Genomic DNA, 15000 nt, shown 5'->3' with positions numbered 1-15000 from the left:
CAGAGAAAGGGAGAGAGAGAGAGAGAGAGAGAGAGAGAGAGAGAGAGAGAGAGAGAGAGAGAGAGAGAAGGAGACATAGAAGGAATATAGGAAGAGAGAGAGAAAGGGAGAGAGGTATAGAGATAGAGGGAGAAAGGGAGGGAGTAAGATGACAGGAAAGAGAGGGAGGGAGAAAGAAAGAAAAGAGTGGGAGAGAGAAAAAATATGAGAGAGACAGAGAGATTAAGACAGGAACAGAGAGAGAACAAGGCAGGAAGAGTGAGACAGTTAAAAGAGTAAGACAGACTGAGGAAGAGAGTGAGACAGATAGACTAGGACAGATTGAGTAAGTGAGACAGACAGAGAGACGGAAGAAGAGAGTGAGACAGACAGACTGGGACAGATAGAGAGAGTGAGACAGACAGAGAGACTGAAGAAGAGAGTGAGACAGAAAGACTGGGACAGATAGAGAAAGTGAGACAGACAGAGAGACTAAAGAAGAGAGTGAGAAAGAAAGACTGGGACAGATAGAGAAAGTGAGACAGACGGAGAGACTAAAGAAGAGAGTGAGACAGAAAGACTGGGACAGATAGAGAAAGTGAGACAGACAGAGAGACTAAAGAAGAGATTGAGACAGAAAGACTGGGACAGATAGAGAAAGTGAGACAGACGGAGAGACTAAAGAAGAGAGTGAGACAGAAAGACTGGGACAGATAGAGAAAGTGAGACAGACGGAGAGACTAACGAAGAGATTGAGACAGAAAGACTGGGACAGATAGAAAAAGTGAGACAGACGGAGAGACTAAAGAAGAGAGTGAGACAGAAAGACTGGGACAGATAGAGAAAGTGAGACAGACAGAGAGACTAAAGAAAGAAGTGAGACAGAAAGACTGGGACAGATAGAGAAAGTGAGACAGACAGAGAGACTAAAGAAAGAAGTGAGACAGAAAGACTGGGACAGATAGAAAGTGAGACAGACGGAGATGAGAGAATGTATTTGTTTTATTATGTTGTATATGTTCAGTATCAGTTGCTGGAGTCAGTGAGGATCACGGCAGGAGAACCTGCAATGAGCCACTTTATTGTATTCATTGTTTCTCTTTCCCTTCTTCTTTTTTCTTCTTTTATCTTCATCCCTTTTCTAAAAATGTCCTTTTATTTATCGCTGTGAAATAATGATGACATCATAAATATACACAATTACAGTTTATTCCCTACATTTACTCCTTTATCTCTGTCTCTCAGGCACAAATCCTTATAATAACGACACACACACACACACACACACACACACACACACACACACACACACACACACACACACAATATATAAACAATATATTCTATAAAATCTCACACACAAATTCTCATTACTTCTGAATTTTTTTCACTCTCTAGTTAATTGATTAAAATGAAAGTTCAGCTCAGCGACAAGATACAGACAGAAAGACGGAGAGAGAGAGAGAGAGAGAGAGAGAGAGAGAGAGAGAGAGAGAGACTTGACTTGACTTGACTTTACAATCCTTTATTTGACATAAGTCACGTTTTGTTTTTGATGGTATCAGGTATCAGGACATAAAATTTTAATAAATAGATAAGAAAAAGAAAGAAAGAAAGAAAGAAAGAAAGAAAGAAAGAAAGAAAGAAAGAAAGAAAGAAAGAAAGAAAGAAAGAAAGAAAGAACATTAAATAACATTAAATAGACATCAATAAAACATGACAATGAGAGTTAAAGATGGGGGTTGGTGTGATTATTTAGCTGAGCTCTAGTGCAAAGTACAATTCTTTTTCTTTTAATGAACAAAGAGCTTCTCCACAACACCACACAGCCTCGAACATCTCCAGATCCCCCATTCCTGTAGTTAAAAATCAACAACAATCCTGGAAAAGTCTGGAGAAGATCCTGAGGGCATCACAGTCAGTGCTCTGAGCCATTTTGTTTATATTAATTATAAATTATATAAATTGTATAATTATAAATATTAATAATGTACTTAAAACCAAGAATAAAACACTGAAGGGTGAAATTCACATTAAAGGAACTTATACTAATTATATTTTATATATATATATATATATATATATATTATAAAATACGTTTTAAAAGCTCAAACAGTGACTGTAACCTGCTGCAGTGAGTAAAAGCGTGAAAAACAGTTTCTCTCTGTGAACAGAACGGCCCGTCCTGTAGAACATCGGGATTTAAAATACAAATAAAAGAGTTCACAGAGATGATGCAGTGTAAAATCCTTCATTGGAGATCGGTGGTTTGTACAGTGTCTCCACTCTGGTTTAATATCATCGTTAAAACCAAAAACATTTCTCCACTGAGGGACCTCCAGCAGTGTAGGAGGTGGTTAGCGATGCGAAGAGAACGGAGTCCCATACGTGCCGCCAGGTCCTCCCCTCGTGACAAGGTCTGTCCCTGCGATGTTTACCAGCTCCTGGAGTGTGACGATCTTAGAGGAAATCAAAGCTCTGGACAGTGTAGAGGTGGTCACAATGGAGATGTCCAGATGACTCCCGTAGACCAGGGGCTCCTCCAGCTGCCAGTGAAGTGTTCCACACACATTAATCTGTTTTTTTTTTTTTAAGTCCATATTTTTTTTTTTAAATCCACGGTAAAAGACTGGTAATCCTGAGATATCCAATGTGTGTGTGTCCATTAAAAACAAAGTTCTGTCCATTCCCAGCATGTGCAAAAGTTCACCAGCTGCTGTCCTCCAAACCAGGTTCCTGGGCCTGGTTAGGAGTCTCTGAATGAACTGGAGGCGAAAGGCTGCAGTTCGGCTGGCCAGCTGAACCAGCCCTTGCCTCCCCTTCCTCTTTGGGCAGATGGAGGACACTCCGCAGAATCCAGTGTAGACCATCCCAGAAAAAGTCCATGAGCAGAGCCTGGGTGTTTGCTAGCAAGTTTGTTGGCGGATCCACACATGCCAGCTTGTGCCAGAGAGACGATGCTGCCAGGTTGTTGATGACCAATGTTGGCCCCCTGTAGGACATCTTTGGAACCAGCTGCTCTGCCCTTATTGTGCTCTACAGTGCCTTCCCAGTTTTTACTTAAAAACTTACTTTGTATTTAAAACCACCTTTTTTCCACACCAAACCTCAAAGGTGTGTCAGCTCCCCACCTCCCCACTCCACAACTAAACCTGCTTCACTTTTTCCCCACAGATCATCACTTTTGCTGATGATAAAAGCTCAAAGTCTTCTAAAACATCAATTAAAATATTTACATCAGACTGGGACCCTACCATAACAGCCAAGTCATCTGCATATGCTGACAGGTAAACTAAAGCATTGGTGTGTGGAATATTAAAACCAGAAAGATGATTTCTTAGATTGATTAAAAAAGGTACAATAGCTAGAGTGTAAAGCATTCCTGACAGTGAACAGTCTTGTCTAATATCTCTGTACACTCTAGAAGGGGCACATAAACCACCATTAACCTTCAGTACACTTTTGATTTCACTGTATAGCACCTTGATCATGGCTATGAAACCAGGGTTGAACCCAAAGCTTTCCAGCATCTTCCACAAGTATTCATGCTCAACCCGGTCAAACGCCTTTCCCTGGTCTAGGAAAATCAGACCAGTCTTCACGTCCCATAGCCTGGAGATGGCCAAAATGTCATGAATTAAGTAAACGTTATCAAAAATCGACCTGCCAGGCACCCAGTACGTTTGGTCATGGTGAATGATCTGCTCCATCACCTTTGTCAGTCTCAAGGCAATGCTTTTGACAGTAGTTTGCAGTCAGTGCACAGTGACACCAGGCGCCAGTTCTTCAGGTGGGTCAGGTCTCCCTTTTTTGGCAGCAGGGTCAGGACGGCTTTCCTGCAGCTAGATGGGAGCTGGCCACCCTTTGCAATGTCTTGTAGGACCTCCAGCACTTTCTGCCCTATTGTTGCCCAGAAGGCCTTAAAAAACTCCACTGGGAGACCATCTATACCTGGCGCCCGCCCGTTCTCTATGCCCTGGAGAGCCTCCTGAAGCTCGGCCAGTGTCAGCTCTCTATCCAACTCCTTGGCCACTGACTCTTAGAGCTTAGACAGGTCTTTAAGGAAGCTCTCCTCCACTTCCTGTGGCACTGACCTCTCGCTGCTATACAGCTTTGAATAGAAGCTGACTCTCTGCTGGTGAATTTCAGACGGCTCTGACACAAGATCCCCTGATTCTATTCGCACAGCATGCATAAATCTTTTCTGTCCATTCTTTTTTTTTTAAACTGAAGAAGAACTTAAAAGGAGCATCCATCTCAGCAATGCTTTTAAAGCGTGAGCGGACCAGCGCCCCCTGTGCTGTAGTGTCCAGCTTTAAAAAATCTGGCAATGTCTCTTGTGACATTGAGAGTGTACTGTCGACAAAAAAACCTTTGATTTGTGCTTTTTTTACATCCCACCACTGCTGTAGGGAGTTAAAAGCTGCCCTCTCAAGTTTAATACAATTCCATAAAAAAATAAAAGTCTCTCTAAAATTAGCATTTTCTAAAAGTGCTGTCATAAAATGCCAGTAGCTGCTCTTAGGATTTATGTTCTTTTTACTTATGGTACACTGGACCATGCAGTGGTCTGAGATGCCTACTGGAAAAATAAAACACTTTGTAAAATAAGTCAGCTGATGCCTAAAACTATAAAATCGATCTAATTTTGACAGGGAGAGCGTGTTGTCTCTGGAGTGGGTCCACATGTACAGTCTCTGTTTCTTATTTATATTTCTCCATATGTCACAGAGATCGTGGGCCTCCACCAACTCCCACAGGCGTTTAGGGAAGCTAAATGAGGTTCTGCATGGTTCCTGTCTACATTGTGTGCTGTACAATTAAAATCATCCCCATAAATTGAAACTCTGCAGTGCTGCAGATTAAAATCACATTATTTAGTTTGTCTAAAAAAACGAATTCTCTCCACTGCACTGGTGGGAGCGTCCACACAGATAAAAACTAAAACCTTATTCTCATAAAAAAACATTCACTTTTAAAAGCCTCCCGTTTTAAATTTCCTCTACAGTGTAAGACACAGGAATAAAATTGCGATTAAAAAGCAGGGTAACACCACCACTAAGTGATGTGTTGTGACTTAAAATTGCCAACACATCCCACTCCTTCACCCAGTCAGCAGCATTGTTGACATTACTGTGGGTTTCCTGCAGCATGACCACATCAATATGTTTTTGCTTGATGAGCTCATTAAGCTTTACTCTTTTCCCGTGTTCCCTCGCTCCATTTATATTAAAACTCGCAATGTGTATCCTGTTCATTAAAATTTAATAAAGGTAAACCAAACAAATGCTAAAAAAAACTCCAAGGAAAACATGCCACACACTCTATCAGTCTTCATCTGAGTTTTCCCTATTGATCATTGATCAGCTTCTTCAGTCTAAAAATGTCTTGATCAGTTAAAGCTCCATCTCGTCTAAAATGTTTTATATCATGTATAAACTGTTTACAGTCCAGGAAAAACTCTTCTACTGACACATTTTTTGCCACTTGGTAGTTCTAGTTAAAACTCTTTTATTTTTTCAGCACTATAAAACATGGTTAAGGCTTCTTCCTGTGCGTCTGGATTAAAAACTGAATCGGACATTGCGTCTTCACTGTCTGATTCAGGTTCCTCCACCTTCGAATCTTCAAGCCTGCTTTTTGCCTTGTTCCTTACCTCGTTTTTTTCTTTTGGTCGGTACTTTGAACAGGAGCTCATCTTCCATCTCAACGTCTCCCTCGTTCTCTTGTACTGGTGTAGCGACTGGTGTCTCCTGGCGACAGCTCTGCACCCCTGTGCCTGTCTCTGCCAGCGCAGGCAACTCCAGCACTGCTCCAGAGTCCACTGTGACTTTTTACCTGGGTCTTCTCCCGGCCCGGTTTGGCTGAGCAAGGCTTCTTCCTGTCTGGTTCGGCCGAGCAGGGCTTCTCTGGGGTGGTTATGTCGTTAGTGGACCTCTGGTCTACAGTCTGAGCTCACGCTCCCTAGGCCCTGGTGCAGCAGCAGTTACAGGGCTTTCAGCAGGGGGAACGACTCCAGCAGGTTCAGCTGCTTCCTGCCCTGGTTGCTTGGAAACAGCGGGGTCACTCTGTCTTTCAGGACAGGTGCGCACAAGATCCCCTAACTGACCACATTTAAAACATTTAATTTCGGAGTGAAAACAAAGATGTTGTAGTCAAACCCATCAATCCTGAACGTAAAGAACACGTTTAGTTCCTCAACACCTTCATTCAGAACCATAAACACCATCCGCCTAAAAGACACTAATTAAACTAGTGGAGACTTACAGCTGAGGGGGATTTTCTTCATGTGGAGACGGTTCTCCCATCACAATTGCCTCATCACTGATAAAAGGAGGGACATTTTACAGCAATACCTTTTTTTGCAGGAGAACTGAGGGGAGAAACCAGTACATACTTATTATTTATAACAATTCCTTTCTGGATCAGTTTATTCACTTTCTCAATACTGTTAAAAAAAAACAACTAAAGCACTGTTCAGACAATGTTCTCATGCCTCACCAAATTTCCAATAGCTAACACACTCCTCTACACTCACACACACACACACACACACTTTTCTACACTCACTCTCTCACTCACACACACACACACACACACACACACACACACACACTCCTCTACACTTGCCCCGCACACACGCCCCGCACAACAGAGAGAGAGAGAGAGAGAGAGAGAGAGAGAGAGAGAGAGAGAGAGAGAAACTGAATAAGGTATAGACAGAAAGAAAGAAAGAAATAAATAAAGAAAGAAAGAAAGAAAGAAAGAAAGAAAGAAAGAAAGAAAGAAAGACTGAATGATGAATAGAGAGGCAGACAGACAGAAAGAGAGACATAGTGAGACAGATAGAGAGGCAGACAGACAAACTAAAAGAGAAAGAAAGACACACAAAAAAGAGAGGAAGGGAGAGACAGAGACAAAAAGGGAGAGAGACAGAAAGAAAGAGGAAGTGAGAGACACAGACAGAATGAAACAGAGGAAGACAGACAAAAAGACATAAAGAGAGATATGAAGAAAGAAGGGCAGGTAGGCAGACAGAAAGGGGAGGAGACAGACAGACAGACAGACAGACAGACAGACAGACAGACACAGACAGACAGGAAAATAGAGATAAAGAGACAAAAAGAGGAAGATAGAGACAGACAAACAGAAAGCAGGAGAAAGACAGAAAAAGGGTGAGACAAATAGACAGAAAGCAAGAGAGAGACAGAAAGAGGGAAAGAAAGACAGACAGACAGAAAGAAGGAGAGAGACAAAGACAGAAAGAGGGAGAAAGACAAAAAGAGGTAGAGAGACTGACAAACAGAAAGCAGGAGAGAGACAGAAAAAGGGTGAGACAAATAGACAGAAAGCAAGAGAGAGACAGAAAGAGGGAAAGAAAGACAGACAGACAGAAAGAAGGAGAGAGACAGAGACAGAAAGAGGGAGAGAGACAAAAAGAGGTAGAGAGACTGACAGACAGAAAGAGGGAGAGACAGACAGAAAGAGAGAGACAGAGACAAAAAGAGGGAGAGAGACAAAAAGAGGTAGAAAGACTGACAGAAAGAAGCAGAGAAACAGACAGATAGAGAGGTACTATAGTGTATGTAAGCAGTGTGGACCTGTATGCAGTGTGTCTGTAGGTTTCGGGATGTCTCGGCTTTCTCAGTGTATAATAATGGTTTCTTTGGCCGCTGTGGAATCTGAGAGACGATACGTTTTTCTCTGCAGGCACCGAAAGAAAGACATTAATGACAACCGGAGAGATAAACCGTCTTTGTTCTGCAGCCGGCTAGACCTACGTTTAACGCTGTGTGTAGAGCCGCCAAGCTTCTTACATCCGGTCTGTTTGTTACTGCTGTCAAAGTTGTTCCTGATAATTCATCCATTACTTTTCTTTTCTCATCACACTTTTTCTTTCTTTTCCTCTATCCTTTTCAATGACAAGTGACTCACGTATTCATCTTTCACATATGAGTCATAGCCACAGCTAAAAACTATGTACCATTGTGAGGGTTTCTGTCCTTCAGAGATGACGCATGCATTCCACCGAGATATGACCTGGAGATTTCAATTCAACATCATTTAGAGCTCAATCAAGGGGCTGTGTGGGCGGACATCCAGAAGCCACGCCTCTTTTAAACAGACCGTGGTACAGAGGGCACGCCTCCTTTACTAGGACTGAGATGTACAGAGACCACACCTCCTTTACTGGTATTGGCATGTACAGAGACCACACTTCCTTTATTGGTACTGGCAGGTTAGAGAGGCCACGCCTCCTTTACTGAGACTGACAAGCACAGAGGTGATGACTCCTTAATTGCCACTGACATGTAAAGAGGCTACACCTCCTTTCTAAAGACTGGCAGGTACCGAGGGGCACTTGTAGGTATGGGCACTACACGTCCTTTATAGGGACTGAAATGTTAAGGGGCCACACCTCCTTTACTGGGACTGACATGTACAGACACCACACTTCCTTTAATTGGACTGAATGGTACAAAGGTGACACCTCCATCACTGGGAATGACAAGTAAAGAAGCCACACCTATTTTATTGAGACTGGCAGGTACAGGGGCTACACCTCCTTTACTGCTACTGACAGGTTCAGAGGGGAGGCCTTCTCACCAAGAATGATGCAGAGGCTACACCTACCTCACTGAGACTGGCAAACCTAGTGGCCACACCCATTTAATAGGAAATGTCAGTTAGAGAGGCCACACCTCTTTCATTAGGATTGACAGGCACACAGGTCATACCTTTGTTACTATTGCTGCATTAATATCGTATAGGAAATATAATAAGCATCTTGATTTTAGTGATGATTCTGATTGGCTGGTACAGCCAGACTATTTTCATGTAAAGACGGTCAAACTCAATGAGCAGAGCTCACATCAACTAGATAATATTTCATCTTGACTTTTTTTCTGGATAAATGCAGAAGAGATTACCCTCTGTATCATCTTTGTGTACTTTATATCACTATCTCTTTCAGTCTCTTCTCTATTTTATAGTCTCTCCTGAATGAGTGTTTGCTAAGTGACTGCTTTGAGTAGCCAGGAGCCCTTAAAAGGAAATCTGACTTCTGAGATAATCTGTTGGGACTCTGATTTTATCTTTTAAAGCCATGGATCAGGGATTACACTTTCTAATCTGAGTTTATACACAATTACTCTGTGGGGGCGATTCGGCTTTGCAGCTCAAACGGCTATGATTCGGAGTGTCAGGGATAACACATTACATTTCTGGCTCATGGGGGACGTCTCTATTTATACAACTGAGCAGTTGAGGTTTAAGGGCCTTGCTCGAGGGTCCAGCAGTGCTGGTGCTGGGACTTGAACTCATAACCTTCCGATCCAAAGTCCAATGCCCTAACTGCCAAGATACAATCTGCTAACGATAAGCTTACACACCTATGAATGCCAGGGACCCATCCTTAGTCTGGGATATTTTTTGGAATTATGACTGATATATTCTTAGAACTTTGTCCTGGACTTGTTTTGCTAGCTTCTAGCTCCTATTTACATTTATGACATTTTTCTCTCAGCAATACATACAATCCTAGCATGGCCAAGCTGCCTTTGCTGAGCCTTTGAGCAAGGCCCATAACCGTCAAATACACAAATGATAATATCTGTCACTCTATATAAGCACACCTGCCAAATCCATAAATGTAAATAGGGCAAGAAGCTAGCAAAACAAGTCCAGGACAAAGTTCTGGGTAGGTAGGAGTCATGGTTTTCTCAGAAAACAACAGTTCCTCTTGATCATGGCAGATACAAGTCCTGCACAGTGGCCAGAGCGGTTTTCGAGCATTCATCTTGATGAACAGTGGTGATGCTAGTTAAGGAAAATGTTTATTTAACCTGACTTGACTAGCCAATCAAGAACACCTCAAACTAGCTTAATAATTTTTTGACTTGATGACTATGCAGGCCATGAGGGATAATCAATTCACTTGACTGGTTATCAAACCACTTTGTTGCATCTTGATGTGTGTACTGGTGAACACAGTCCTCCTAAATGGTTCGGTTGTCCAGTTATTTGCCCATCTCACAAAAGTATACCATGGAAATACCATTATATTGCAGCCCAGACCATTAGTCCTATGCATGAAGTATGGGCGTAACCTTTTTTTTCACACCATAACTCTCTTGAATGTGGTCAGACATTAAAGTTTGACTCATCAGAAAACAATGAGCACGCTGTGAACCTGATGCTACCACCACCATGCCTCACTGTGAGGGGTGGAGTTTTCATATTTGTTGCACTGTTGCATCTTTTGAGCATGTGATTGCAAAGTAAAGGGTATATTGGCTTTTTATTGTGTTTGTGTGTGCAGGTGATCCTGATCAGCTCTACCATTAACGAACAAGATCAGATGCTCTTCATCAGCACAGACGAGGGAACGTCGTTCCAGAGACAACCGTTGTCCTTCACCATCGAGACGCTCCTATTCCATCCATCAGACGAGGACAAGCTGCTGGCTTACAGCAAAGAGGCCACGGTAGGTTGAGTTGAGAGTTTGAGTTGTTTGTTCCAGTGTATGTTCTGAGAGACTCAAATAAAAGTCAATCTTAGCCACATGCACATGTGTACCTCCTGTGAGGTACTAATTATATACCTTGAGGTGGCTAAAGAATGTACACAAATGCCATGGTCTGTATATAGAGACCGTGTGAATGAAATCCTACCTATAGTCTCCCACTGGAAGTGTGATCATGCAACACTATATGGACATCTGTGATGATGTTCCACTAGATTCTGTGGAGATTGTGGAGATTGTTCAGCCACAAGTGAAGGGTGTTAGTAAAGTCAGGTACTGATATCAAATGGAGGTGAGGAGTCCTGGGATGCAGTCAGGATTTATAATCATTTCCAGTTTAATAGCATTTAGGTCACAGCTCTATATCAGGAAATCTTCCACACACTCCCAACCCATGAAAAGCAGACCTCCACTGAGCTTGCTTTGTGTACCATACTGTCATGCTGGAACAGGTTTAGGAAGTTTAAGTAAAGGAAATATTTAATGGCACCATATTCCAAAGATGTTTTATAGAATGGTTTGCCTCCAAATGTATTCTAACAGTTTGCAAGAGAATCGCTAATGGGTGGGAAATTCAGGTCTTTTGGCCATATGGTGTATCTCATGATTCTGTTGATCATGGTGTATTCTTGTTACAACATTCTCGTTTTTTATTTTACTTTAGTAAATGGTTTTATTTTGTCTCCTGTCAGTGTTGTCTTGTATAAATGTAATACTTTCCTCAGGTAGGATTCATTTGTCCATATAATCAACACTCCCAAAGTGGGATTAGCAAGTAATCTTGGTGCTAAAGTAGTCGATTCCCATCGACTCCTCCACCCTGTTTTTCGTGCTTTTAGACCTAAATGCTCTGGGTGGAATAATCATGGAGTCTAAACGACATCATATATTATAACGTAATGATCTGGCAACCCAGACCAGCATCTTGTACTACTACGCATTTCTCCCGGCGGCGTTTTATTCCTCTGTAGTGTATCGGCATCCTCATTAGAGTTACAAGTGGAAGGCCGTGGGCCTGGACTGCTTCCCAATAAAGTGTGCATGTTGTTGAAGTGTGTGTACAGTATGTGTGTGTATGTGTGTTTTCCTTCTTTAAACTATATGTGTGTGTAAGAGAGACACTCGATCAATGCCAACACGTTATAGGGAGAAGCACCGACGCACCCACAAACACACACTGCGCTGTAAAATTCACAAGCTTGCACAGACATGGCCTGGGTTAGCTTAAGTATTAGCAAAACGGTTCACGGTAAACAGTGCGGATCTTCTCGTTACTACTCTCCGTGTACCAAGTGATTAGCGCCCACTTGCTTGACGCAAGGAGTGTACTGAGATTAGCATACATTTTAATAGGTCGTATCACACGCTTCTTTTATCCATGTGAGGCATTTTTAGCAGTTAAGTGTTTAGTTTTAGCAGTTAAGTGTTTAGTTTTAGCAGTTTAGTGTTTAGTTTGAGCAGTTTAGTGTTTAGTTTGTGACTGGGTGTTATGCTCAGATCTCATCAGACACCAGTGTCTAACTCTTCCCAACTCTCCTACACTTCAGTGTGTAGGAAGTTGAGAAGGTTTGACTCAGGTTCCCATCCCTGGTTCTTACTACACACAACACACATTACTGCACTCTGACACACTACACAGTGAAGACCAGGAAGTTCTCAGACATCTGTCTAATGAAGGACATTCTACTCTTCACTGCCTCCTCTCTGCCTCACAGGTCTACGTGTCCACTGATCTGGGGAGGAAATGGAGGCTGCTACAGGAGCGAGTGACCAAAGACAAAGTATTCTGGTAAATGTCTATTATTATTTTTCTATAACAATCAGTCATATCGGTCTCTTACAGCCACTCTCTTTGTCTGTCTGTCTGTCTGTCTGTCTGTCTGTCTGTCTGTCTGTCTGTCTGTCTGTCTGTCTCTTTTTTTTCCCTCGGTTATCGCAGGTCTGTTGCCGGGGTGGATGTGGACCCCGATTTGGTTCACATGGAGATTCAAGACACTAGTGGAGGTGAGAGACTGAGACAAAGACAGATCAATAGACAGAAAGTCTGAAAGACACATAGAGAAAGACAAGTTGGAAGAGACGGGATGACCGAGACATAAAGAAAACAAACCGGAAAAAAGAGTGAAATGATGGGGCATAGAGAGAGCCACACAGACAGATAGACAGTCAGGCAGATTGTGTGAGAAAAACAAAAAGACAGATAAAAAGAGAGATAGACAGAGTCACAAACACAAACAAAGACAAGAAAAGGACAAACAGACAATAAAACAGACATTAAATGAATTGATGAACAGACAATTAGACAGACAGGAACAAACTGATAGAAAGAAAGAAAGAAAGAAAGAAAGAAAGAAAGAAAGAAAGAAAGAAAGAAAGAAAGAAAGAAAGAAAGAATTAAAACAGACAGACAGTCTGAAACACACACAAACACACTTAAACACCACCATCACACACTTACACACCAACACCTACTAGTGAGGACAGAAAAAACACCAGCCCTCAATAAACTTCCCCAACTAAAATTACATTTTCAATTAAATTTTTCCCATGGGCTCACCACCTGCAGGAGGGACTGTAAGGGACGGTGCTATGAGGGTTGGGCAGCAGTCGGAGGCAGGGGCCTGCTTAGACTGCTGCCCCCGGGACCCGAATTACGGATAAGCGGGAGAAAATGAATGAATGAATGAATTAAATTTTTTCAAATTTCCTGTTTAATTAAAATGACTTTTTTTTTAATAATATTGTTTTGTTTATTTTACTCTGTATTGTTTTTATTGTATTTTTTTATATTGACTTTTATTTCTGTTATTATGTGTTTGTGTATTCTAGAAGCCTGTAGCCACAATACAAAGTTTATATTTGTAATGCCAATAAACCTTTCATTCTTTTAATCTTAAGAAAGACAGACAGACAGACAGACAGACAGACAGACAGACAGACAGACAGACAGACAGACAGACAGACATGCTGAAAGAAACATAAAGGGGCAGATCAAGTGACAGAAATACACAGATAAGAAAAGGATGAGGCAGACACAAAAACAAATTAATAAGAGAGAGAGAGAGAGAGAGAGAGACAGACAGACAGACAGACAGACAGACAGACAGACAGACAGACAGACAGACAGACAGGAAGTCTAAGAGAAACATGAAGAGACAGAGATAAATAGACAAAAAACAAACTGATAAATAAAGAAAAAGACAGACAGACAGACAGACAGACAGACAGACAGAAAGTCAGGGAGTAACATGGAGAGACAGAGGGTGACAAACAAAAAAGAAAGAAAAAGGGTAGAAAACAATGAGGGAGGCAGACAAAGAAACTAACTAAAAGAGAGAGAGAGAGAGAGAGAGAGAGAGAGAGAGAGAGAGAGAGAGAGAATGAGAAAGAGAGAAAGAGAGAGAGAGAGAGAGAGAGAGAGAGAATGAGAAAGAGAGAGAGAGAGAATTTAAACAAAACGACAGAAAGACAGATAGACAAAGAAACAAAGAACAAAGAAAGACAGAAATGAAGAGAGATGAAGCAGACACTAAAACAAATTGATATAAGTAAAGAGAGAGATACAGACAGACAGATAAACAAATCAGACAGACATTTTTAGAGAAACACATAAAACAGATAGATAGAGACAGACAGACAGACAGACAGACAGACAGACAGACAGACAGACAGACAGACAGACAGACAGACTTTAAGAGTTTATATTTATTCTGACCTTGGAGGTTGTTTAAATTATTCACCAAGGAATTTGAGTGTTGAAATTCCCCAGAATTCATCTTGTGTGTGTGTGTGTGTGTGTGTGTGTGTGTGTGTGTATGTGTGTGTGTGTGTGTGTGTGTGTGTGTGTGTGTGTGTGTGTCTGCTTAACAACAGTTAACCTTCACAGGGTAAACAGCTTGCATCTGCATGCCTGATCAAACACACACACACACAGACACACACACAGACACACACACACACACACACACACACACACACACACACACACACACACACACACACACACACACACACACACACACACATACACACACAGCTGGGAATGGAGCTGATTTAAATTCGTAGATGGACATTCTGTGCGTGCATGTGCATTGTGGAACTGTTGCTATAGAAACCATAACGAGCGTAAATCCATGAGACTGTCGGTGCTGCAGTTCTGGAAAATGTATCAACAAATTCTGACCAATCAGAATGCAGAATTTGGATCATTAGGCATAGCTCGAGCGTTTGTAATAGCAGACTATGGATTGTACCACTGCAGAAGAAATGGTATGCTCGTAACCTTACATTCAGAAACTGATGATGTTTTTCCTCACAATCAGCTCTGAGGAGGAAACCTGGAGGTCCCTAAAGAACCGGCTTCTCCGACCAATCACAGCACGTCTAGTTGATCATGTTCTGCATCGCTGCTTTTCACCGTGTGTGTGTGTGTGTGTGTGTGTGTGTGTGTGTGTGTGTGTGTGTGTGTGTGTGAGAATGGTGCTGATGTAGCGATT

General features: G+C 41.9%; 1 protein-coding gene across 1 annotated transcript in view; it reads left to right on the top strand.

Moving 5' to 3' along the window:
- sorcs2 (sortilin-related VPS10 domain containing receptor 2) overlaps window positions 1-15000 on the top strand; it is a 151815-nt gene that overhangs the window by 104128 nt on the left and 32687 nt on the right. The window contains exons 4-6 of the mRNA XM_083542625.1: window positions 10301-10465; window positions 12220-12293; window positions 12444-12508. Of these exons, the coding sequence (XP_083398751.1) occupies window positions 10301-10465; window positions 12220-12293; window positions 12444-12508 (304 nt within the window). The remainder of the gene's footprint in view (window positions 1-10300; window positions 10466-12219; window positions 12294-12443; window positions 12509-15000) is intronic.

The sequence above is a fragment of the Silurus aristotelis genome, assembly GCF_946808225.1.
Source record: "Silurus aristotelis genome assembly, chromosome: 5".
Taxonomy (NCBI): Eukaryota; Metazoa; Chordata; class Actinopteri; order Siluriformes; family Siluridae; genus Silurus; species Silurus aristotelis.
The sequence above is the reverse complement of the archived record's forward strand: the minus strand, read 5'-3'. Positions and strand labels throughout refer to the sequence as shown.